We start from the raw sequence: 27547 nt of genomic DNA, 5'->3' as shown, positions 1-27547 counted from the left end.
GGTGGATCAGAGAGTGCATCACAGCTACAGAAACGAAGATTGTTGAGGAAAGTTTGCCTACTGAATCAGTATGGGTGGAAGTTAGGAACAGCAAGGGAGCTGCCACCTCATTGGGAGCTTTCTACAGACCCACTAATAGCAGTAGAGAGATTGAAGAACTGATAAACTGGCAGATTTTGGGAAAATGCAGATGTAGCAGGGTTGTTGTTATGGGTGACTTCCCAATATCGACTGGAACCTCCTTAGTGCAGATGGTTTGGAGGGAGCTAGTTTTGTTCGGTGTGTTCAGGAGGGTTTCCACACTCAGTATGTAGACAGGCCGATGAAGGGAGAGGCCATTTTGGATTTGGTGCTCGGCAATGAGCCAGGACAGGTGTCAGATCTCCTGGTGGGAGAACACTTTGGTGACAGTGACCACAACTGTCTCACATTTACCATAACCTTAGAGAGGAAAGGAGCAGTCACCAAGGGAAGATATTTAATTGCGGAAAAGGAAGTTATGATGCTATCAAACAGGAGTTGGGAAGTACAGATTGGGAGCAATTGTTCCACAGAAGATGTGTGGAGACTGTTAAAGGAGCAGTTGTTGCGAGTGATGCACAAACTTGTTTCTCTGAGACAGGTAAGAAGGGGTAAGATTGAGGAGCCTTGGATGATGAGAATAGAGCAGCTTCTCATTAAAAAGGAAGAAGACAGCTTATGTAAGGTGGAGGAAGCAAGGATCTAGCACAGCTTTACAGGATTACAGGCTTGCTAGGAAGGAGCTCGGACATGGACTGAGGAGAGCCAGGAAGGGGCACGAGAAAGGCTTGGCAGGAAGGATTAGGGAGAACCCAAAGGCATTTTACTCATACGTAAAGAATAAGAGAATCAGGGAGAAAGTCGGGCCAATCAGGGATAGCGTAGGGAATTTGTGCGTGGAGTCTGAGCAGATAGGGGAATCCCTAAATGAGTTTTTTCCTCGGTTTTCACTAAGGAAATGAGAACTTTGTTGTGAATGAGGAATTTGAGGAGCTGGGATATGGGCTTGAACAGATCAAGATTAATGAAGTTGATGTGTTGGAAATTTTGGTGAACATTAAGATTGATAAGTCCCCAGGGCCAGACCAGATTTATCCTAGGTTGCTCTGGGAATTGAGAAAGGAGGTTACTAGACCGCTGATGAAGATCTTTGCTTCCTCACTCTCCACAGGAGCCATACCCAGAGGATTGGAAGGAGGTGAATGTTGATGCTCTTTTCAAGAAGAAAAATAGGGAAATCCCTGGCAATTACAGACCAGTCAGTCTTCCATCTGTGGTCAGCAAGGTTTTGGAAAGAATTCTGAGGGATAGGATTTATAACTATTTGGAAAAGCATAGAGTGATTAAAGGCAGGCAGCATGGCTTTGTGAGGGGCTGGTTGTGCCTAACTAATCTTATTTAGTTCTTCAAGGAGGTGACAAGACAGGTCGACAAAGGTCGAGCAGTAGATGTGGTGTATATGGACTTCAGCAAGGCATTTGATAAGGTTCCCCATGGTAGGCTCATTCATAAAGTCAGGAGGTATGTAATATCTGGTTTCAGAATTGGTTGGCTGACAGAAGGCAGAGAGTGGTTGTAGATGGAAAGTATTCTGCCTGGAGGTCACTGTGTTGAGTAGGGTCCCGCAGGACTCTGTTCTTGGGCCTCTGCTCTTTGTAGTTTTTATAAGTGAGTTGAATGAGAAAATTGAGGGATGGGTTAATAAATTTGCAGACGACACAAAGGTTGGAGGTGCCGTTGATAGTATTGAGGGTTATTGCAGGCTGCAGCTTGACATGGACAGGATGCAGAGCTGGTCTGAGAAATGGCAGATGGAGTTTAACCTGGATAAATGTGAAGTGATACATTTTGGAAGGTCGAATTTGAATGCTGAATATAGGATTAAAGATAGGAATTTTGACAGTGTGGAGGAACCGAGGGATCTTGGTGTTCGAGTATGTAGTCCCTCAAAATTGCCACCTAAGTGGATAGGGTTATTAAGAAAGCATATGGTGGTTTGTCTTTCATTAACAGGGGGATGGAGTTTAAGAGCTGCAAGGTTTTGCTACAGCTCTACAAGTCCCTGGTGAGACCACACTTGGAATATTGTGTTCAGTTATGGTTGCCCTACTATAGGAAAGATACAGAGGCTTTGGTTAGGGTGCAATGAAGGTTTACCAGGATGCTGCCTGGACTGGAGAGTTTGTCTTATGAATAGAGGTTGACTAAATTTGGACTTTTCTCTCTGGAGAGAAGGAGGAAGAGAGGTGACCTGATCAGGTATACAAGCAGTGGTGGTGGAAGCAGAGTCATTAGGGACACTTAAGTGCCTGCTGGATATGCACAAGGACAGCAGTGAATTGAGGGGTGCGTAGGTAAGGTTATTTTATTTTACATTAGAATTAATCCTCGGCACAACATTGTAGGCCGAAGGGCCTGTTCTGTGTTGTACTTTTCTATGTTCTATGTTCTATGTTTGATTCACTTTGGAAAGAGTAACAGGAATACAGGGATACTGAGCTAATGGTAAGACTCTTGATAGTGCGGATGAGTGGAGAGATCTCGGTGTCCATGTGCATAGATCCGTAAAGGTTGCCACCCAGGTTGATAGGATTGTTAAGAAGATGTACGGCCTGTTAGCTTTTATTGGTAGGAGGTTTGAGTTTTGGAGCCATGAGGTCATGCTGCAGCTGTACAAAACTCTGGTTCAGCTGCACTTGGAGTATTGCATTCAGTTCTGGCCACCACATTATAGGAAAGATGTGGAAGTGATGGAAAGGTACAGAGGAGATTTCCCAGGATGTTGCATGATATGGGGGAAAGGTCTTGTGAGGAAACGCTGAGGGACTTGAGGCTGTTTTCGTTAGAGAGAAGAAGGTTGAGAAGTGATTTAATGGAGACATACAAGATGATCAGAGGATTAGACAGGGTGGACAGTGAGAGCCTGTTTCCCTGGATGGTGATGGTGAGCACGAGGGGACATAGCTTTAAATTGAGGGGTGGCAGATATAGAACAAATGTCAGAGGTAGTTTCCTTACTCAGACAGTAGTAAGGGTGTGGAACACACTGACTGCAACAGTAGTAGATTTGCCGACTATATGGGTATGTAAATGGTCATTGGATAAACATATGGATAAAAATCGAATAGTGTTGTTTAGATGGATTTCAGGTTGGTTTCACAGGTCAGCGCAACATTGAGGGCCGAAGGGCCTGTAACTGTGCTGTTATATTCTATATTCTAATATTGGACCATGCCACATACAACTACAGGGTTAACCCCAGCAGAGTTCCTAATGGGCAGTGGTCTCTGCTCCCAGGTTAGGTTTAATCTTCCCAATCCTGGGGAGGGAGGGTGAAACAGCACCAGGAAGTCCAGTGCTAGACCCAAGGCTCTGCCAAGTGAGAGAGATGGTTTGATGTTGGGGACGAAGTTTGGTGTAAGAATCGGGGAAATGGTCTCACTTCGGGAAGAGACATGGTCAACGTGAGGTCAGGGCCAGTATAAGGTGGGTGTGACGGTCCTGAATAAGTATGTGAACAATATAAAAGCTGTGAATTCACAAACATTGCTAAACATGCCCTGCTGCTCGGAACCTTTGGGAAATGCTTCTGGAACCCATGGATTCACCCTCTCATTGTCAACGCCTCTGAGTCAGAGATGGACAAACAGAAGCAGACACTTTGCTGTCTTGGCGCCGAAAGAAGAGAGAGTGAAATTCCACCGAGGCACTCCTGGTGTGAGAGATGAGTCCCCATGTGGTACACACTGCCCATGTTAGATACTGAGTCAGGGGAACCTCACTTGGGGAGAACAGGAAACACAATGTCACAGACAGAGCGTTCAAGCACAAGCCCAGCCCAATATCAGCTGTTACACAGAAGCTGCTGACATTTCTATCTGATGGGTTGAAGCCACAATGAGATTGGTCCCAAATCCTCAGCCTCAGTGTGGCACCATTCACTGAAGTTTGGAGTCAGCCCATATCAGGTCCTTGTGGACACGCAATCATGGGGTTGTAGTTTTATTGTTCATATTCTCCAACGCAGCAAATTTTCAAAATTAAACCTGGTGGAGAAACGTAATTGAATATGTTCAATATAAAAATGTAACCAGGAATAAATTGTCGTTTTAAAATCATTTCAAGTTGCACTGCCGAACGTTGGCTCCTGAAGGTCATCTTGCTTCTATACACTGGCAGGAGCAGAGTCATTTTATTAGAAAGAATTCATCTCCATTGAAAAAGTTTTGGACTGGCTTGAATGACATCTGCAAGGTAACGTTACTAGCATTGCTACTTTACATTATTTAGGGGAAACAAACTATATATTTTTAAATAGTATGAGTTTATATCTCCATAGGAGGGGACTTTTCTCTGGACTGATGGATCTTCATCAGATTTTATGAATTGGAAGATGAACCAACCTGATAACCATAATGATAAAGAACACTGTGTGCACTCCGTCGGTAAGTCAATGTTGCCGAGTGTCTCAGGGAAAGGAAAATAGATCCCTGGGTGAGATTCCAGCTGGACTCTGTGTGGTTGAGTTACTCCAAACAGCGCTCCTATCATTTGAGTCTCACTATTCCACCGTCCACAACCCAACTGAAAACATTATATAGATTTTACCAAGATAATCAGTTGAATAGTCTTATCCATAGCAGGTTCTAAACAGCAAGATCTATCCATCAAGTTTCTTCACAATTCATTGATTTATTACCAGTAGAGCTTATTGAATGGAGTATTAATCGATTAAACATAGTAAATGATATTAAAGTACAAAAACTTATTATGAATCGAAATATCCCACAAACATAACCACACACACACAGACACACGCAGATACACACAGACACACACACTCTCACAGGCACACACATACACACACATACACACACACACAGACACACACATACACACACATACATGCACACGTATACACACACATACACAGACACACACACAGACACACACATACACACACATACACGCACACGTATACACACACATACACAGACACACACACAGACACAGACACACACATACATGCACTCACATACACACGCGCATACACACAAACTCACACACACACAGACACACACATACACAAACCCACATACACACAGATACGCACACACAGACACACACACAGAACACACACACGCACAGACACACACACACGCACAGACACACACACGCGCACACGCACAGACACACATACAGACACACACAGACAGGCACGCACGCACACACACAGACACGCACGCACACACAGAGAAAGACACAGACACACACACACACACACACACGCACAGACACACACACAGACACACACACACAGACACACACAGACAGACAGACACACAAAGACAGACAGACAGACAGACACACAGACACACACTTCACTGTAATTCTTGGCTTTCAGAAAATGTTCCTTTCTTCTTCTTGAACTCTGTTGCTCTGATGTTCTGGCACCTGTCAACTCACGAACCACCGATAGTTGTCTCTGAAGTCAAATAATTCTACAGAGGCCGGTATCCCATCACTAAGTCACACTTTCGTTACACATGAACACTCCTTCACTGCAGTACAGCCTCATAAAGAGGCAGGTACCAAAGTGACAGCTTCTCTGATACTCCCCTTTAAATCTGTCAGCCAGGGCTCCCTGATTGGAGCAGATTTACAGCCCCAATCAGGGAACTCATATTCTATGAGGTCTACACAGCTGACCTTGTTACAATCACTGCATCCCTCGCCCACTGAATCTGAGGCCATAGGCTTCACCTTTTCCATGGAAAGCTTCCTGGGGGTGTTTTAGCACCAGGTCAGGTTCTTCTGACTTGGAATCCAACACGGGAAGCGTGTAAAGCACAGGAGCTCTCCCTTTGCTCCAGGAGCACCTCGGTAGAATTTCACTCCCTGCTTTCAGTGGCAAAGACAGTGAGGCAGTTACTTCAGTTATTTCCATCTCAGATTCAGGGGACTCGAGAATGTTTGAAGGAGAGGGTGGATCCACAGGTTCCAGCAGCATTTCCCAAAGGTTCCAAGGGCCAGGGCATGTTTTGCTCCTGCACCGTTTGTGAAATTGCAGCTTTCATTCAGGAATGTCACACGTGGATGAATGTTGTACATTACTGACCCTGATTTCACATCGACCATGACTCTTACTGATGTAGGGCCTTGTACATGATTCTTATATCAAACTGCATACCCTCTATCAAACTGTCTTTTGCATTTGGCAGAGTCTTGGGTCGAGCATTAGAGTTCTTGATACCATTTCACTCTCCCCTCGGTTTGGGAAGATTTAAACCTGTCCTACCCATTACTGACTCTGCTGCTGCTGTCCCTGTAGTAGCATGTGGCATCGTCCTTGAATCAAACAGGAACTGTGACAGATTGGTGTCTAGTGAGACTATATGCTGTTTCTTCAATCCAGTCTTCAAAGTTTGGACAGCCCTTTCTGCCAGGCCATTGAGTGAGGGGTGGTATTGAGCTGTCCTCAAATTTTGAACCACGTTCGACTTGAAGAAACAACTAAATTCCCTGCAGGTAAATGATGGCTGTTACCTGTGACTAACACTTCCAGGACTCCGTATATTGTAAACAATGTGCACAATTTTTCTATTGTTGTCCCCATGTTTGATGAGTAGACCCTATGCACGTCCAATCACTTTGAGTGGATATCTGCAATGACTAAGAACATTGAACCCATGAGAGGACCTGTGTAGTTGAGGTGAAACCGAGTCCAAGCTTTACCTGGCCATTCCCATGGATGTGGGGCAGCTGCTGGCAGTACTTGGCCGCGGGGCACTCTGGGCACTGCCCCATCAATGCAGCTGTGTCTGCACCCAATCCCGGCCACCAGACACAACTTCTCACCAAAATCTTTATTTAGGAGACCTCTGGGTGGTACTGGTGATATTGAACCAGTATTTGGCAGCGACCTTTGCTCAGGACAATCACTCTTGCTGTATGTAATAATATGCCGTACTCTACCGTGAGCTGGGCTCTCCAAAAAGCTTTTAGCTCTAGTTGTGATGGCCCTTTGGTTTTTCCCATTAATACCAGCTGTTTCAGTTTGGAAAGGAGTGGATCTTCCTGTGTCCAAAGTTTGAGACAGGGGGCTGTGACTGGGAGTGTGTCCAGAAAATGTAATATCATTGCAGACTCTTCTGCAGGGAGTACCACCACTGGTGTATCTGGTCATGGGAGGCAGCTCAATGCACCCACATTCATTACTCAGCCTCCTGGACAGTGCTTTCTCTGAAATGTATAAGCCCACCACTGAATGTGGCCCCAAGCTATGGGCGGCACTGCCTTGTCCTCTTTACGCAGACCAAGTAGGGGTTTGTGGTCTGTGATTTTTGTAGATTGTTGCCCATAGAGGTATTGGGGGAACTTGCTGACCCCAAATCTCCCTCTTTTCTATCTGGGTATATTTACCCTCTGCATGCATCAATGTCCAGGATGCCAATGCTATTGGGCATTTGTTATCATGGAGCCACTGAAGAGCTAATACCACCCTGATGCTGTACTGAGAAGCATCACACATCAATACCAGATCATTCTCGGCATCAGAGTGTGTCAACACCTTCGAGGATGATCGCTGTATCTTTCGTTCATTGAAAGTTAGTGATTGTCTGGGAGACCATTTTCAAGCCTGACACTTTATTAGGAGTTGATGAAGAAGTGCTAGGGTGAATGCCAGGTCATGTATGAACTTTCTGTAATAATTTACCAGTTCAAATAATGTCCTGAGCCCCTGAATACATGTGGGAGCCGGGGGACCTTTGATCACCCTCACTTTATCTTCCAATGGCTGTAACTGGTCTTGTCCACTCTGTCACCCAGGTAGGTCACTTGGACAGCCTGAAAAACAAGTTCCCCTTCTCAAACCTCCAAAGGGCTATCTCCAATTTCTCAAAGTGTTCCTCATAAGTATTCCCTGTCATTAGGATAAATAGTGATCTGGGTGAAAACTTGAAAAATGTTCTTCATCATCAGCTGAAAAACTGCACAGGCTGACGATACCCCAGATAGCAGTCTTGTATGTTGTTATAACCCTTCTGGATATTAATTGTAGTGTACCTCTGGGAACCCCCTCTCAATGCAATTGCAAGTAAACATGGCTCATGTCCAACTTTTGAAAGAGCAGCACCTCCCCCCCCACTCCCATCAGTGCTCCATGTAAACCCTCTATCGCAGGGACTGGGTATTTATTCTGCTGTGGAAAGCAGTTCACTGTTCGTTTAAAATCCCAAAGAAGATGAACTGACCCATTGGCTTCAGAATTGGTATGACCAGTGCTGTCCATTCTGCAAACTGGACTGGTTTGATAATTCCTTCACTTTTCAGCTTTCTGATTCCTGCTTCTACTTTTGTCCGTAAGGCAAAAGGCACAGGGCAGTCCTTGCAGAATCACAGAATTGCTTCCTGGTCAATATGCAGGATGGCCTTGGCTCCTTTGATAGTCCCTAGACCTTCCTGGAAACTTCTGGGAATTTAATTAGGACTTGACTCAGGCAACTACTTCCTAATTGAGGAATGTTAAGCCAGTCTAGGTGAATCTCTCGCAGCCAAGTTTGCCCCATTAAGACTGAGCCGGAGTCTTTTCCTACAACTGCTGGGAACTGAACCAGCTGCCTTTCAGAAGAGACTGGAAAAGAGGCTGGACCATTAATCTGCAAAGGGTCCACAATGTAAATTCTCAGGTAGGCTGAGCAATTTCCCAAAGTTAAGGACTAGAGTCCTGAACAAATCTTACTAAAAACTGCTTCTGCGATCATTGATGTGTTGCAGCAGTGTTGATCTCCATTAGAACCAGATGACCACTTAACCAGAGGGTCATCTTGATTGGTTCTGATTTGAATGAGCTGAAAATGTGTTGCTGGAAAAGCGCAGCAGGTCAGGCAGCATCCAAGGAGCAGGGGGTTGGTTAGCTCAGTTGGGGGTTGGTTAGCTCAGTTGGCTAGCTGGCTCATCTGTGATATAGAGTAACATTAACAGCGCAGGTTCAGTTCCTGCACTGGCTGAGGTTACTATGGAAGTCCTGCCTTTTAATGGACCATGTATATATTGGGTGTGGGCGTTTGCACTCCCTTTTTGGTTTTCTCAAAAACCTTCTCCTCTGTTTCTGGCTGCACTTCAGTCCCACGCTCCTGATCTTCGGGCACCCAGTACGGAGGTGGGAGGGCAGGTCCGAAGACCTCCTCGTGGGTCTGCTCCTGGGCCTGGCCAAACTGGCCATCAACAGGTCCAGGCAGTGGGCCGTAGAGGGGGTCGTTAGGGCCGACTGCCTGTCCCTCTTCCGGGGTTACGTTAGAGCCCGGGTGTCCTTGGAGAAGGAGCACGCGGTGTCCACCAACACCCTGGAGTCATTCAGGGAGAGGTGGGTGCCACAGGGAGTGGAGTGTATTATTTCCCCGTCCAACTCTATTTTGATTTAGTCCTTACCCTCCCCTTCACTGTTTTGATCACACAGCATTGCCCTTTTGATTTGAAGGGCAGTGCTTGTCACTGGCCACTCGGGTGTTTTTCCTATCTTCCTGGTGATGGAAATTGAATAAAGATTGGTGCACTTTGTGTCTTTCACTGTGTCTCACATCTACACACACACCATGGGTGCTGGGGAAAAAATAAGCACTACTGCAGTTAGGCGGTAGTGTGAAGAGAAAAAAAAAGAAAAAAAAGAAAAAAAAAGCATCCAAGGAGCAGGAGAAACGACGTTTCAAGCATGAGGCCTTCTCCTGCTCCTTGGATGCTGCCTGACCTGCTGTGCTTTTCCAGCAACACATTTTCAGCTCTGATCTCCAGCATCTGTAGTCCTCACTTTCTCCTCTGATTTGAATGTTCCAAACTGGATGTGTGTGAACTTTCCAAGGTATGAACTCTCCTGGATACCAACCTATGAGCTATCTTACTCAATTTCTGTCAAGTAGGACTCTTTTGCTGTCTCGAGGCCCCATACTAGCAACAACTACAATGGCTTGCTGGCCAGAATCCAGAAGATAATTTTAACTGTTGGTTGAGACTTGGCTTTGTTTTGGGGTTTTGCTGTGGGCAGACCTCGAGTCACTCTGATCAGGATATGCTCTGAGTAAAGCTATGCAGTTGTCTTCACTCAAGTGGTGTTCCCTAACCTCAATCGGACTGGCGAGGCTGTCCGCTTCCCACAGAGTACCCTGAACTCATATACTCTACTTGCTGCATTTTCCAATGATAAAGCCAGTTATAGCGCCTGAGTGAAATCCAGCTGAGCTTCAGATAGCAGATGTTTTTGCACAGTTAGGTCATTAATCCCATATAGCAGATAATCTCTAAGCATCTCATTGAAGGTTAAACCAAATTTCCAGGCTTCTGCCAGTCATTAAAACATCATCAAAAATCCTAACACAGATTCCACTAATTCTCGAATTGCTGAATAAAAGCAATAGTGTGTCAGAATTCGAGGAAGCTTTTAGCACAATCACTGGCAATTGAACCAGCTGCCTTCACAATTACTTAACATTATCAATCAATTCTTTTAGATTAGATTAGATTCCCTACAGTATGGAAACAGGCCCTTCAGCCTAACAAGTCCAGACTGACCCTCCGAAGAGTAACCCACTCATACCCATTCTCCTACCCTACATTTACTCCTGACTAATGCACCTAACACTATGGGCAATTTAGCATGGCCAATTCACCTAACCTGCACATCATTGGATTGTGGGAGGAAACCTCCTGAAAGGTAAGGCAGGCTCCTCATCACAGAAAAAGCTCTGGCTCCACAGGCTGTCAGGAGAATTACTCGTTGCTTTGTATCTGCCACAATGTCATTTGTCCAGAAAAAATAACACATTCTTTCCCCAGACAGGGCCCAGTCATCAACGGTAGCCAAACACGACAAGCATCCCAAAAAACATATGATGTAGGAAGCGCTTACCCCAACTCAAAGATGACTGTTGTGAGCAAGTTTCTTCAGCATTGTCCTTTACTCTTGGCGCCACCATCAAGTCACCCCTCATTTACGCATGAACAGACCATTCCTATACTACTGCCTCATACAAAGTCAGACATTCAGGCACTCAATATCCCTGCCATTCATCCTTTTCCTGTCAGCCAGGGTTCCCTAATTGGGCCAGATTAACAGTGTCGAAAAGTGTAGCGCCAGAACAGCTCAGCTGGTTAGGCAGCATCTGAGGAGCAGGATGTTTTGGCATTAGCCCTTCATCAGGAATGTATGGGGGAATGGGGGCTGAGAGATAAATAGGAGTGGGGTGGGTCCGAGGTAGCTGGGAATGTGATAGGTAGATGAAGGTGGGAGGTTATAGGTCGGAGGGAAGGGTGGAGTGAACAAGTGGGAAGGAAGATGGACAGGTAGGAGAGTTCAAGAGGGCAGTGCCGAGTTTGATGTTTGGATCTGGGATGAGGTGGGGGGAGGTGAGATAAGGAAACTGGTGAAATTGATGTTGATGTCATGTGTTTGGAGGGTGCCAAGGCGGACGATGAGGCCTTCTTCCACTAAGCATCAGGTAGCTTGAATTTGGCGGTGGAGGAGGCCCAGGACTTGCATGTCCTTGGCAGAGTGGGAGAGGGAGTTGACCTGGTTGGCCACAGGGCAGTGGGGTTGTTGGGTGCATATGTCCCAGAGGTGTTCCCTGAAACATTCTGTGAGTTGGCATCCTATCTCCCCAAAGCAGAGGAGATCACATCGAGAGGAATGGACACAGCAGGGATGAGGTGTTTTAATGTGCAGGAAAATCTTTGCCAGAGATGGAAGGATCCTTTGGGGCCTTGGATGGAGGTGAGGTGGGGGGTGGGGGGAGAGGGGGATGGGGGGGGGTGGGGGGGGGAGGTGTGGGCATAGGTCTTACACTCCTTGTGGTCATGATTTAGAGATGCCGGTGTTGGACTGGGGTGTACAACGTTAAAAATCACACAACACCAGGTTATAGTCCAACAGGTTTAATTGGAAGCACACGAGCTTTCGGAGCGATGCTCCATCATCAGGTGAAAGGCTTAACAGATAATCAATTTTTTCATTGTATAATTTCAGTTACCTCACACTGTAAATTTTTGCAATAAATTCTGTGTGTTAGGATTGAGCCCTCTACTACCACCTGATGAAGGAGCGACGCTCTGAAAGCTAGTGTGCTTCCAATTAAACCTGTTGGACTATAACCTGGTGTTGTGTGATTTTTAACTTTGTACACCCCTTGTGGTGGCGTTAACAGTGCCTTTCAGGAAACGTGTATTCTCAGACGTGCAGCAGACTGACCTTGTTCCAGTCACTACATCAAGTCTAGCAGATGCAGCTTGCTCAACAAATCCAGTCCTAATGTCCCACAGTCACTCTTTCAACAGAACAAAAAGGTCCCACAGGGATTAGTGTTAGGTCCACGATTATTTAAACCATATTTTAATGATCTACAGGATGAAAGGGAACCTACAGTCACCACGTTTGTGGATCACACAAAAACGAGGTAAGCCGGGAATGTCACAATGAGTCAGCAATAGTATAGTGTCCGGTTAAATGAGTCAGCAAAATCTTGGCAGATAGTCCATAACGTGGAAAAATGGTGGTAATGCAGTTTGGCAGGAAGCCAACAGGAGATGAATATTATTTCAGTGGGTTCAGTCTGCAGACTAGTGCAGCACAGTGGAATGATTAGAGTCCTCATGTAAAAATCCCAAAAGGCCAGCATCCAAACTCCACAGATAATCACAAAGGCAAGTGGAATGCTGGCTTTTCCTTTCAGGGGAATGGAGTATTGGACTGAGACAGCTTTTGAATCAGGAAAGGAATCAAGGTTATGGGGAATAGGCAGGAAAGTGAAGTTGTGGATGATCAGGTCAGCTGTGATCTCATTGAATGACAGAGAGGCCTTGATGGGCTGAATGGCCCACTTCTCCTTTGGCAGCTGCCTGTCCATCCCTGAACATGGTTTTCTTTAGAAATTGCAGAGATCAGCTGGACAGCTGGTCCAGAGCAGCCTTCACTCTAACTGAAGCAGAGCAAGAAAGATTCACTGAAGCTCGTCATTGTTTAAACACAGCCCGAGCAGGGGCCGACAGCAAAGTAACATTCATCACCAATCATGTGACTTACAACAAACCTTGTTCTTAATAACCTCCAATGCCCACGGTGAGCTTTCACAATCCTCTTTGAAGAAACCACTCCAGATCATTGTGGCTGACCCAGCAAATTTAGGGCTGTGACCGATATCCTACATCAAGCAATGGGATAATGACAAGATGGGACTGAGTTAACTCAGTTGGATGGATGGTTGGTTTGCAGAGCAGTGTGATGCCAACAGTGTGGGTTCAATTCCAATCATCAGTTTGAGGTTACCATGAAGGACTCTTCTTCTCAACCTCTTCCCCTGACTGAGGTCTGGTGACCCTCAGGTTAAATCACCACCAGAGAGCAGCCCCTATGGTCTGGTCAGACTATGGCAACGCAACAACAACAAATGATGAGATTATTGATGCTCCCAAAAACAGAGGATGAACCAATCACACACACAGTTGTCTAGTTCACTGACCTCATTCTCTCTTTCCTCCAGGGAAGTTACTTTACTGGAACGATGTATTCTGCAAAGTCGAATTGCCTTCCCTTTGCTCCTACAAACTGCCAGGTCTCTGCTCTACTAAAAGAATCCAACAACGCTCCATGGATCCTGTCTGGGATGTGGATGTAGTGCCTCAATCTGCTTGTAGTTGCGATCACAGTCAATGATGACTGTACTGACTTAGTTTCTCAGCCAAGATTAAAAATTGCATCCTGAGTTGTGTGTTTGTTACTGTGAGTCTAGTTTATAGCAGCCTTCCTGTCCCACTGATGCTGTCTACCCATCTGTCCTTTCAATTCTATACTGGGGAGGAGACAGCAGATCAGGGACATGGATAGTTTATAATTCATTTCCACAATGTGAGTATTACTGCAGGGTCCAACTCTATTCCCCTTTGGGAAGGTGTTGGCTGTGAGCTTCCTTCTTGAATTAGTGCAGTGCGACTGGAACAGGTACACCCCATCTTGACAGGGAGGGTGTTCTAGGATTTAGATACAGTTGGGATGTGGTTTAGCCACTGCAGAATTCGCAGCCTCTGACCTGTATGTTATACAGATGATTCTGCAAATATTCTGGCTCATAATAGTCAACTATTTTTATGGGCATTTGAAAAGCAAAGGCAATTGGTTGGATTATCTCTTGCTGACAATAACATTTGTGCATTACAAATGGTAAGTCACAGAGTCAAAGATAAAGCAGCTGAAGGTACTTGGCCAAAGGGATTATCCTGAGGAAGTGGTGGCACTGTGGCTCAGTTGGTTAAAGGATCTGGCTCATTAAAGACATTTGCACAGTGACACGAACAGGAAAGATTGAGGGGGACATGGGTCATACACAGGCAAGTGGGACTAGATTAGTTTGGGCAACTTGATTACAAGGATGAGTTAGACCAGACTGCCTGTTTCTGTGCTTTTTGACTCAATAACTCCGTGAGTCGGTGATTGTTGTTACTCGTGCAGTCTCTCTGTACACCACCTCAAATCACACATTGTACAGTTAATGAGTTCCAGGGAGCAGTGAGCACACTGGGCAATGGTTCCAAGGAAGGCATCAAGGTGGGAGAGATGGAGAAGATGGTGGGGGTATCAGAGATGGGAGTGAACTGGAGATGGGAGTGGGGAAGGGAGATAGGATTGTGAGGGGTTGTGGGTAGAGAGAGCTGGAGAGCACAGGAGGAGGGACAGAGAGAGTGAGAGAAGGCCCACCAACTGTCAGGCCCTCCTTGCCCAGTTCCATTTAATTTGTAATAATTTCATCGCCCATTTCCCTGTAGTGAAGGTGCTCAGGGTCAGATAATGTTCACGGCCGATTTGCACAATGTCACTGGTCCTTGCAAGTTGAACTTGGACATTTCAATGATTCTGAAGTCAGCAGCAATGATTTTACAAAAGGCCAGCACTGGCTAAAGGTGAAGCATTGTTTGTTCAACATCAGAGGATGATGTGAGAGCCACACACAATCACTTCATCATCAGTCATGGAAGGTTGGTGATCGTCTGGACTGAATGTACTAGGACGGTGAAAGATTGATGTTGATCTGGGATGGGAAAGGGTTCAGAGTGCAGTAAGTACTCCATTTTGATGTGACATACTGCTCACTGAGCTGATGTGGTCTATTCACCAAGTTGCTGAGGCTGAAGCTGAATGTACGATGGAGACAAGGCCCTCATTACTGGCGGGCATGCAGCATGTCCCACTGTCTGGGGGAGTGTGTTGTGTCCTCACCTGCAGGTGTGTGTCACCAATGACTCTCCTCAGACTGAAGAACCTCCTTCACTCCTTGTGTTTCCCAATTTTCACTGAGATTCCTGCTTCCTGCCTCTGGTGGGAAATTGGTCACTGGGACTGCCTTCTGAAGAAGGTGAATGATGGTATAGGAGGACCAGAGCTTACAGCAAGCACAGGAGCAGCAGTGGTCTGGCACAGAGGATTGGGAACACCCAGCCCAGAGAAAGGTTGTAGCTGCAGGGCCCCTCAGGATGCATGGGGTGTGCAGGGGGAGGCCCAGAGTTTTCCAGCTGCCAGTCTGTTTCCTGGGGATTAGCACAGTGCAGTGACCTCACCGGCTCCACGTGTCCCGGGGCACAGCAGGAGGATGGCCCTGCTCCTGTTGTTGGAAATGGATTCCATCATCCAGACTGTGCTCAGATACAGCGGAAATCAATGTAAGATAATCAGGTTGGCTCACAGTATAATTCCATTAATGAGCTAGAAGCTCCGTATGTACACACACAGGACCCTGTTCTGCACAGACACGAGGAACTTGTCTTTAGATTGTATCTTTTACACTGAGGGGAAAGTGAATTAGAATGTCAGACCCTGCTGCATTCCCCATGGCAACACCCTGACCGGTGCCGACTGGCCTGGTGTGAGCTTCATCAGCTAAGATTGATGACAGGTCTCACTGCATCTCCATGCCACCCATGAGCCAACCAATCAGCACCTTGTTCTCTTACTGTATTGGCTGATGTTTTCTTTCTAACTTTGATATCTTGTATGTGAGTCCTAATGAAAACAAAATGAAAAACAATCTGTAATTGAAAGGCCGGGGGGTTGGCTTTGGGGTCACTGCTCGATTGCCCCGGTTCAGGGTGTGAATGATTACACTCGTGTGGGCAGTTAATGTTCCACAGACCCAGCCAGAGGCCCTACATCAACAGGAAGGGTTACCATCCCATCAATGTCTGATGGGTTTACACCCACCGTAGATGGATCCTTCAGGTGGAAGAGTGGCTCCAGGAAGCAGTGTATATGCTTCAGATGGTCACAGCTTTTCCAGTTCCAGGTACCTTCAGGCTGGATATGAGGAGACCAGGAATACCCACTGAGGAAATCGCTGCTCACTCTTGTGACACAAATAAACAGACACAGATGTTAGCTCCAAGATATTCCACAAGGGAATCCGAGTGACCATTGAGCAGGTCGTTATCTCTTGATGATGTGATTCAGGTGCTGTCTGGTACCCCAGGCTGGCCGGGGTGGGGGGAGGATGGTGAAGTTTTGAACAGTGGGGTTACTGTGCAGCACATGGTCCTGTTCCATGGTGAGGACATGGAGGAAGATGCTGATCCGATGATGCCTTAAAGGTCTTGTGAGAGGCACAATGAGATACTCACAAAGGATGCGCTAATGAAGGATCGTTTGCAGTGATCCTCACCAACAAACGCAAGAAAGATCCAACGTGCTGTTAACTTGGCTGCTCCTTCCTTCCCCAGTCTTTCCATTTCCCTGTACATTGGAAGTTCTTTGAGCTCACATTGTGTGGTCCTTCACATTGTTTCTGCCGAGGGAGGAGAAGGATTCCTCTTGCTTTACAACATTGCACATTTATTTTAGATTAGATTCCCTACAGTGTGGAAACAGGTCCTTCAGCCCAACCAGTCCATACTGACCCTCTGAAAAGTAACCCAGACCCATTTCCCCTCTGACTAATACACCTAACCTATGGGCAGTTTAGCATGGCCAATTCACCTGACCTGTGGGAGGAAACCAGAGCACCCGGAGGAAACCCATGTAGACACAGGGAGAATGTGCAAACTCCACACAGACAGTTGCCTGAGATTGGAATCAAACCTGGGACCCTGCTGCTGTGAGGCAGCAGTGCTAACCACTGAGCCAACGTGCCACCCAGAAAGATTGCAAGGCAGCAACCCCTTCTGCTGCAAGCACACACAGTTATTCCATATTTTCCCAGCTTTTCCCTGCAAACTGATATCCCTGGAGCCAAACAAGAACTCTCTTTCTGAGAACTGTCACAGTTAGAATGGGCAGAATGATTTGCTTTGGTGCTGGAAACATCAATGGTTATAATTCAGAGAACCGGCAGTACAGAGATAGGCCAGCAGATGGTGGTGTTGCGCTACAGGAACATTAGTCTCAACATTGCCACCATGTGTTCTATACGGGAACTACAGCACCTCCAGCTGCAACAATGGAAACAATGGGAATACATGGAACTGTTGCACCATTACCACGAGAAGCCACCTCACCATCCAACAAACACACACATTTATATAACACCTTTATTGATGCGATAGTAAGGATGAGTCATGTGGAACACTGAATTCATTGCCAGCCTACCTCATGTACAGGGTTGATTCAAAGCTGAGGGGAGGACAGTACATGTTACAGAGTCACAGAGTGACAGAGTCATACAGCCCAGAAACAGACCCTTCAGACTAATCTGTCCATGTCAACCACAATCCCAAACTGAACTAGTCCCACCTGCCTGCACTTGGACCATATCCCTCCCAACATTCCTTATTCAAGCACTTGTCCAAGTAACTTTTTAACATTAAACATTTTCAGAATGTTCATTCGACACAACATCAACCACTCTCTGTGTAAAATAGCAAAAATAGCAGCCCCCCATTTCTTTTTTAAATGTTTCTCTGCTCACCTTAAAAATGTGCCCATTGGACTTGAAATCCCCCTCCCGAGGAGAAATACAGCTGGCATTCACCTTATCCAAACCTCTCATGATTTTATAAACCTCTGGAACGTCACCCCTCGACCTCCTCCGATTCTGTGAAAAAAGTCCCAGTCTTTCCAACCTCTCCTGACAGATTAAACCCTCTGTTCCTGACAAAATCCTGGTAAATATTTTCTGAACCCTCGCCAGTTTAATAATACCCTACTTACAACAGGGCAACTAAAACTGGACACAGAAGGGGCCTCACCAATGTCCTGTACAACCTCAACATGACGTTCCAACTCCTACACTCAAAGGCCTGAGCAATGAAGGTTCGTGTGCTAAAAGCCTCTTACCCACTGTGGGATATAGGTAAATTAATGTTACTTCTGCAATTCTGCAATTCCATTTTACAAAGTAAAATGAACTCACACCAGTGTGTTATTGTTTTAGCCACGAGCTGAGTCAACAAGAATGGAAACGATGTGGAGGAAATATATAATTGTTTTTGTATTAGCTAAAACTGTATGTCAGAATGAAATGTGACTTCAAAACAATGGTAGACATTATGGGCAAGTAGATAAGATGTTGTGAGGGGATGAAGTTAAGCTAGATACGCCTGTACAAACAGTAGGTATAAACATCTGCTTCCCACTTTTACAGAGACAGAGGAACAAAGCCCAATTAAAAGGGTCATAGGGATCAGAACGGCCTCGGGAAAGGCACAGATGAAGGGGGTAGATAATAATGAAGAAAGAATATGCCTAACAATGACCTACAGCAGGATGAGGTCAAACAGCCTTGTGAGGCCAGAAATAAGCATTTTGTCACAGACAAGGCCGGATAAGGCAAGAGATAAACAGGGGTAATGGGGGCCGGTTTTAGGGAAGTAGACGATGTAAGCAGGGCAGGAGCAATGTAAAACAAAAGACATCAAATCATATAAATATTATGTATGACTTGAACTTGGTGTGTGTATGTCCTCTACCTTATAGGCACTGGACATCTCACCCACTTGCAAGTGTAAAATAAAGGACACTGCTGATTCAGATTTTGTCTCGGACTGCAATTATTGAGGTGTGTGAGCTTTGTTTCTCACACCACCCTGTCTACATGTGATGCAACTCTTAAATTATGTCCCTGAACCCCTACATCTTGCTGTTCTAAGGTATGACCCCAGGCACTGGTTTTATCCGGATAAGTCCTGCTCTTGTTTGTTTTACCAAAAAGCAATAGCTCACATTTATCCTCATTAAACTCCATCTGCCACTCCTGGGCCCATTGACCCAATTGGTTGTGATCTCTTTGTCATCTTACATAGCGTTCTTCACTGTCCAATACACCACCAACTTACGTCACATCTGCAAACTTACTAACTTACTTTCGTTTCTTTCATATATTCAAGTGCATTGTTTGGTTTTAGTTTGTTGCTATAAAGCTAAGCTTACAATGGCAGGGGGCTTCAGACCTGTGGCATGTGCCACTTGCCTGATGTGGGAGCTCAAGGATGTGGCTGATGTTCCTGACTCTTACACTTGCAAGAAGTGTCTCTGGCTGTAGCTCTTGTTTGACCACATGACGGCTCTGGAGCTGTGGATGGACTCACTATGGAGCAGCCGCGATGCTGAGGAGGTCGGGGATAGTACGTTCAGTAAATTGGTCACACCACAGATTAGAATTGCTGAGAGAGACAGTGAATGGGTGACCAACAGACAGAGAAAGAGTAGGAAGGCAGTGCAGGTGTCCCCTGCTGTCATCTCCCTCCAAAATAGGTATACAGTTTATGATATGGTTGGGGGAGATGACTCACCAGAGGAGGGCAGCAGTTGCCAGGATCATGGCACCATGGCAGATACTGCTGTTCAGAAGGGCAGGAAAAAGACTCATAGGGCCATAGTCATAAGGGATTCTATTGTAAGGGGAGTAGATAGGCGGTTCTGTGGCTGAAAATGAGGCTCCCAGATGGTATGTTGTCTCCCAGGTGCTCGGGTCAGGGATGTCACCAATCGGCTGCAGAGCATTCTGAAAGGGGAGGGTGAACAGCCAATTGTCGTGGTGCGTATAGGCACCAAGTAAAATATAAGTTAAAAACTCGAGATGAGGTCCTGAAAGCAGAATTCAGGGAGCTAGGAGAGACATTAAGGAGGAGCACCTCAAAGGTACTGATCTCGGGATTGCTGCCAGTACCATGTGCTAGCCAGGGTAGAAATGAAAGAAAAGGCAGGATGGACTCATGGCTTGAGGGACAGTGTAGGAGGGAGGGGTTCAGATTTGTGGGACATTGGGACCGGTTCTGGGGAAGGTGGGACTATTACAAATTGGACAGTCTCCACCTGAACCAGACTGGAACTAATGTCCTTGGGGGAGTTTATGGTACCTGCTGTTGGGGAAGTTTTAAACTAATGTGGCAGGGGTTGGGAACAAAAGAGAAGTCTACGAGACAGTGAGGTGGTAACTGTAGACAGTAAGGATCAGAAAGTTAGCTTTACCAAGGGGAAGAGTAGGCAGACAGCAGATGAACACAAAAGAACTGTCAGCCTGAAGTGCATATACTTTAATGCATGGAGTATAGTGGGTAAGGCAGATGAGCTTTGGGCTTGGATTGGTGCCTGGGAGTAAGATGTTATTGGGATCACAGAGACTTGGTTGAAGGAAGAGCATGGTTAGCAACTAAATGTTCCAGGATATAGATGCTTCAGATAAGACAGGGAGGGAAGTAAAAGGTGGAGAGGAGTTGCATTGCTGGTCAGGGATGATATCACGGCTGTGCTAAAGGAGGACACCATGGTGGGCTTGAGCAGTGAGGCATTATGGGTGGAGCTGAGAAATTGGCTACATTGGTGGGGCTGTATTACAGGCCTCCCAACAGTGAGCATGAGGTAGAAGAACAAATAGGTAAAAAGATTATGGAACAATGTAGAGGCAACAGGGTGGTGGTGATGGGAGATTTTAATTTTCCCAACATTGACTGGGATACACTTCGTGTCAGAGGCCTGGATAGGGCAGAATTTATAAAGAGTGTCCAGGAAAGTTTTCTACAGCAGTATGTCAGGAGTCCAACAAAGGAAGGGGCCATATTGGAGATGGTGCTGGGGAATGAGCCAGGCCAGGTGGGAGAATTTGCAGTGGGGGATTTCTTTGGGAATAATGACCACAATTCTGGAGGGTTTAGAATACTCATAGACAAAGATGAGAGTAGTCCTAAGGGTCGAGTGCTAAACTGGGCCAAGGCCAATTATATCAAAATTAGGCAGGAGCTGGGAAATGTGGATTGGGCACAGGTATTTGAAGGCAAGTCCCCATCTAATATGTGGGAGGCTTTCAAGGATAGGATGAAGATAGTGCAGGATAGGCATGTCCCTTTGAAAATAAGGGATAGGAAAGGCAAGATTCCTGAACCGTGGATGACAGGAGAAATTGTGCGACTAGCCAAGAGGAAAAGGGAAGCGTACATAAGGTCCAGGCAGCTAAGAACAGAACTGGCCTTGGAGGAATATCGGGAGAGTAGGACCATTCTTAAACGAAGAATCAAGCAGGCGAAAAGGGGTCATGAAATAGCTTTGGCGAGCAGAATTAGGGAGAATCCCAAGGCCATTCATTCTTATATAAGAAGCAAGAGGGTAACCAGAGAAGGGTTGGTCCACTAAAGGATAAGGAAGCAAGGTAGTGTGTTGAACATGAGAAAATGGGTGGGATTCTCAATGATGACTTTACATCAGTGTTCACTGAGGAACGGGAGGTGATGAATGCTGAGATTAGAGATAGATGTTTGTTTACTCTGGATCACGTTGACATAAGGAGGGAAGATGTGTTGGGTAGGCTAAAGGATTTTAAAGTTGACAAATCGCCAGGACTGGATGTTTGCTGAGGGAGGTGAGAGAGGAAATAGCTGGGGCCCTGACAGACATTTTTGTAGCATCCTTAAACACAGGTAAGGTGCCAGAGGACTGGAGGATTGGTAATGTTGTCCCCCCTGTACAAGAAGGGTAGTAGGGATATTCCAGGTAACTACAGACCAGTGAGCTTGACATCAGTGGTGGGCAAGTTGCTGGGAAGATACTGAGGGATAAAATCTATTCATATTTGGAAAAGAATGGGCTCATCAATGAAAGGCAACATGGTTTTGTGTGGAGTAGATCGTGTCTAACCAACTTAATAGAGTTCTTTGAGGAAGTGACCAAGTTGATAGGTGAAGAAAGGGCTGTAGCCTTCATATACATGGACTTTAGTAAGGTGTTTGACAAGGTCCCCCATGGTAAACTAATGGAGAAAGTGAAGTCACATGGTGTGCAGGGTGATCTAGCGAGGCGGATAAAGAACTGGTTGAGCAACAGGAGACAGAGAGTAGTAGTTGAAGGGAGTTTCTCAAAATGGAGAAAGGTGACCAGTGGTGTTCCACAGGGATCAGTGCTGGGGCCACTGCTGTTTGTAATATACATAACTGATCTGGAAGAGGGCACTGTTGGTCTGATCAGTAAGGTTGCAGATGACATGAAGATTGGTGGAGTAGCAGAAAGCATAAGGGACTGTCAAAGAAAACAAGAGAATATTGAGTACAGGAGTTGGGAGGTCATGTTGCGGCTGTACAGGACATTGGTTAGGCCACTGTTGGAATATTGCATGCAATTCGGGTCTCCTTCCTATCGGAAAGATGTTGTGAAACTTGAAAGGGTTCAGAAAAGATTTAAAAGGATGTTGCCAGGGTTGGAGGATCTGAGCTAAAGGGAGAGGCTGAATAGGCTGGGGCTGTTTTCCCTGGAGCGTCGGAGGCTGAGGGGTAACCTTATAGAGGTTTACAAAAGTATGAGGGGCATGGATAGGATAAATAGACAAAGTCTTTTCCCTGCGGTCGGGGAGTCCAGAACTAGAGGGCATAGGTTTAGGATGAGAGGGGAAAGATATAAAAGAGACCTAAGGGGCAACTTTTTCACGCAGAGGGTGGTACGTGTATGGAATGAGCTGCCAGAGGATGTGGTGGAGGCTGGTACAATTGCAACATTTAAGAGGCATTTGGATGGGTACATGAATAGGAAGGGTTTGGAGGGATATGGGCCAGGTGCTGGCATGCGGGACTAGATTGGGTAGGGATATCAGGTCAGCATGGATGGATTGGACCGAAGGGTCTGTTTCCATGCTGTACATCCCTATGACTCTATGAAGAGTTGGTGGAGAAGTCGCAGATGGAGTTCAATCCAGGCAAATGCGAGGTGATGCATTTTGGGAAGTCTAATTCTAGAATGAACTATACTGTAAACTGAAGAGCCTTGGGAAAAGTTGATGAGCAGAGAGATCTGGGAGTTCAGGTCCATTGTACCCTGAAGGTGGCTGTACAGGTGTTTAGAGTGGTTAAGAAGGCATATGGTTTGCTTGTCTTATTCGGACGGATATTGAGTATGAGAGCTGGCAGGTCGTGTTAAAATCGTACAAGACTTTGGTTTGTCTGCATTTAGAATACTGTGTACAGTTCTGGTCGCATTACCAAAAGGGTGTGGATGCTTTGGAGAGGGGGCAGAGAAGGTTTACGAGAATGTTACCTGGTATGGAAGGTGCTAGCTATGAAGAGAGAGTGAGTTGGTTAGGATTGTTTTCATTAGAAAAAAGAAGATTTGAGGGGGGATCTGATTGAGGTCGACAAAATCATGAAGGGTATAAACAGGGTAGAGAGAGATAAGCTTTTTCCCAGGGTGAGGGATTAAATAACGAGAGGATATGCGTTCAAGATAAGAGGTGAAAAGTTTAAGGGGGATATATGCGGCAAGTACATTACGCAGAGGTTGGTAGGTGCCTGTAACACATTGCCAGCAGAGGTGATAGAGGCAGGCACTGTAGATTCATTCAAGGTGCATCTGGACAGATACATAAGTGGGTGGGGAAGAGAGTTATACAGATACCGAGAATTGGGCGACAGGTTTAGACAGTGGATTTGGATCGGCTCGGGCTTAGAGAGCCAAAGAGCCTGTTCCTGGACTGTAAATTTTCTTTGTTCTTTGTTCTTTAACCATGCCTTCCATATTCTCATCTGAATCATTAATATAAATGAGAAACAAAAGAGGACCCACACCAATCCCTGTGGAACACTGCCGGGCGCAGGTCTCCAGTTCGAGAACCAACCCTCCACCACCACTTTCTGTCTCCTGCTGTGAAGACAACTTTGTTTCCAATTGGCAACTTCACCCTGAAATCCATGTGAACAACTTCATGAATCAATCTCCCATGTGGAAACTTCTCAAATATTTCACTAGCAGGAGGTCAGAGGGTATTGTTGCTGAGGGCAGTGTCAGGACAAGTGGCTGATAAGACCAACTCGAAGCCTCCGTGCTCACTTTACTTTCAAAGCCTCAATAATATCTGCATCGAGTGACACCATGATTCATGGCTGGAATGGAGCTGACATGGAAGATCTCTACATCAATCACAGCTGAAGGCTGCTCTCCTGTAGGAGCTGGGGTTTATTTCACACACACCATTCATCTGTAACTATCCTCCACCTCCTTTATTGGGTCATGTGATTGCAGGTTGAGTCATGTGTTTGCTATAATTTCTCGAGAGGTTTTAAGTTGATTCTGTTGGGAATGGTTTTGGGTGGATTACTCTTTGAAGGGTCGGTGTGGATTTGTTGGGCCAAAGGGCTGGTTTCCACACTGTAGGGGTTCGATGATTCCATGAAACTGCTGTCGATACCTGGTCTACCCAACATGTGACTGCAGACTCATAGAAATGTATTGACTGTAAACTGTCCTCTGGGCAATTAGGGATGGGCAATAAATGCTGATCAATAAGAAATTAAAAAGTGTCAGTAATCCTTAAATTCCAATGCCATCTGAAATGAATTTACTATCCCCATTTCTCATCCCTGGTGAGTCTCCTTCAGTCACTGACAGCAATGAGAATGTAACCCGTTCGGTCTATCAAGCCAGTTTTCACTCTGGGGATCTGACTTGCCCAGTGCTGACATTCTGACAGAACCTGAATATAACAGGGAAGTACAGTGGGAGGAACTGTCTTTAACATACCTTTGGGACGCAGAGCTCTGATGAAGAGTCATCTAGACTCAAAATGTGAACTTGCTCCCTCTCCATGGATGCTGCCTGGTCTGCTGTGATTTCCAGAGTTTTTTGCTTTGAGTCTCGGAGTTGGGAAGTGATGCTGAGGTTATACAGGATATTGTTTCGACATCTTCAGGACTGCTATGTCCAGTTCTGGTTGCCCTGTGACAAGAAGGATATTATTGAGTTGGAAATAGTTCAGAAGAGATTTATTAGGATATTGCCAGGTATGAAAAGTTTGAGTTATAAATGATTGGGAGCTGCTGGTATTGGACGGGGGTGGACAATGTTAAAAATCACACAACAGTTGGACTATAACCTGGTATCATGTGATTTTAAACTTGGAGTTATAAAGAAAGGCTACAGAGGCTGGGACTTTTACCACTGGAGCATAGGAGGTTGAAAGATAACCTTATAGGAGTTTATAAAATCATGAGGGATATAGATAAACATAATGGGAGGTGTCTTTTCCTGAGATTGGCAGATTTCAAGATGACGGGGCATATTTTTATGGTGAGAGGAGAAAGATTTGAAAAGATATCAGCGGCAAATGTTTCACACAGAGGGTGGTTTGCATGTGGAACGCAGTTCCTGAGGAAGTGGTGGTTGTGGGTACAGTTACAATGTTAAAAAGACACTGAGGTAAGTACATGAATAGGAAAGGTTTGGAAGGATATGGGCCAGGAACAGGCTGGTGGGACTAGTTTAGTTTGGGATTATGTTCAGCATGGACTGGTTGGACCATGCTGTATGATTCTATACCTCTATGAATTTATATACAATTAACATGACAACAGAACATGCTGATGTAATTCAGCAGGTCTGGCAGAATCTGTGAAGAGAGAAACAAAGTTAGTGTTTTGAGTTTGAAACGACTTTGACATCCTGTTCCCAGAAATTGACAGGGAGATCTTGAGGAAGAGGAAATGCTGAGATGAAGTGGGTGAAGGCAAAAAAAAGGGAAAATTTAATGTCAAATTGATAGTTTAATTTTGTGACATATGTTATAAGAGTCACTAATAAATCAGAAAAGGAATTCAGGAGAAATATCTTTATCCAGAGTGGTGAGAATGTGAAACTTGTTCGTGTGTGGTGTGATTGAGGAAGATCATTCAGAGATAAGTTCCTGGAATCTCCATTGTAAGTTATTAGGTTCGTTCCTCAGTGTTTCTAACGGTGAGCAAACACGAGAAATCAATGAAGTTTCACATTGGTATCTTGTTTCAAAAGCGGTAAATGTGGATGATCACATTTTAACATCCACCACCTAATTTTAATATCTGAGACTTGCTTGGATTAAACTCATTTTCAAACCAACTGGATGTAAAATTGCTGCAGTGAGGACCTGACCAAGGTCATCCAGAAACCCAAGGTGGAAGCAACAAAACTGGCTGCACCAAAATTCCCATTTTAGTGAAGACATTGAAACTGAATCAGTGTCAAGGATATTGCATCTCTGGTATTAGTTCACACTTCCATGAAAATTGTTGTCTGCAATTCTTCAACTTGAAAGGACAATGGACTCAGTCTGGGTTTAAAATTTAATTTAGATGGAGTTTAACTTGCATAGTTCTAGTTAATCATCCATTTACTGACTTGCTGAAAAATGAATTTCTTTGAATTATTATTTATTTTATTCTAAAACCTCATGTGAGTTTATTTTATTCTAAATAGCAATAAAAGTTTTGCAAATTCACAAGATTAATGACTCAAATAGTCCCTAATGGAGCTTGATTATCAGCTTGCTCTTCCCATCAGGATCATGACAAAATGCAGAGAGGGATTTTGTATAATCCACACAGGCTTATCACTGACCTTTGTATTTTTGTTTGAGTTTGTTTATTGAAACCTGACACAGCCTGACACCTAAATCACTAGCCATAACAGCAGCCTGATTGGATTTCACATTGACTGAGATCAGTGGAGCACTGGGACTAGAAAAGGAAACAGCATCGTCCTCCAGCCTCAGTCACATTGTACATTTGGGTCATGACCAAAACTGAATCCAAAGGCAAAGAAGTGACATTGGAAATGAGGCAATTTTCTTTGAAGAAAAATGGGCTTTTTTATCTATTAGAATGAAAATTATACCAACTGAGTTATCTATTCATCAAAGCAAATGTGTTTTTTGCAGCACAGTGTAATACATTTAAACGTTTTTTGGGCATTGTATAGTGACAAACTGAAAGGTGTGTTTCGGCATTTGAAGATAAAATTTAGTTCAAAACCAAAGAAAGAAGAAATTACAATAAGACCATCAAATACAGGAGCAGGATTAGGCCATTTTGCCCATTGAACCTGTTCCATCATTCAATCCTGACTAACACAATTCTCAACCCCATCCTCCCACCTTCTCCCCATAACCTTGATCCCCTGAGAAATCAAGAACCTATTGGTCTTTGTCTTAAATACACTCAATAATTTGGCCTCCACAGCCTTTTGTAGCAATGGGTTCCATAGATTCACCACCCTTTGACTTTAGTAATTCCTTGTCATCTCACTTCTGAAGCACCATCCCTTCAAACTTAGTTTGTGCCC

At 45.2% G+C, this 27547-nt stretch overlaps 1 protein-coding gene across 1 annotated transcript in view; it reads left to right on the top strand.

Annotated features, from left to right (window-relative positions):
- LOC140466617 (C-type lectin Cal-like) overlaps positions 1-27547 on the top strand; it is a 176148-nt gene that overhangs the window by 111599 nt on the left and 37002 nt on the right. Inside the window, exons 3-4 of the mRNA XM_072562066.1 lie at positions 4147-4275; positions 4361-4466. Of these exons, the coding sequence (XP_072418167.1) occupies positions 4147-4275; positions 4361-4466 (235 nt within the window). The remainder of the gene's footprint in view (positions 1-4146; positions 4276-4360; positions 4467-27547) is intronic.

Source organism: Chiloscyllium punctatum, chromosome 44 (assembly GCF_047496795.1).
Source record: "Chiloscyllium punctatum isolate Juve2018m chromosome 44, sChiPun1.3, whole genome shotgun sequence".
NCBI classification, from domain to species: domain Eukaryota; kingdom Metazoa; phylum Chordata; class Chondrichthyes; order Orectolobiformes; family Hemiscylliidae; genus Chiloscyllium; species Chiloscyllium punctatum.
The sequence above is the reverse complement of the archived record's forward strand: the minus strand, read 5'-3'. Positions and strand labels throughout refer to the sequence as shown.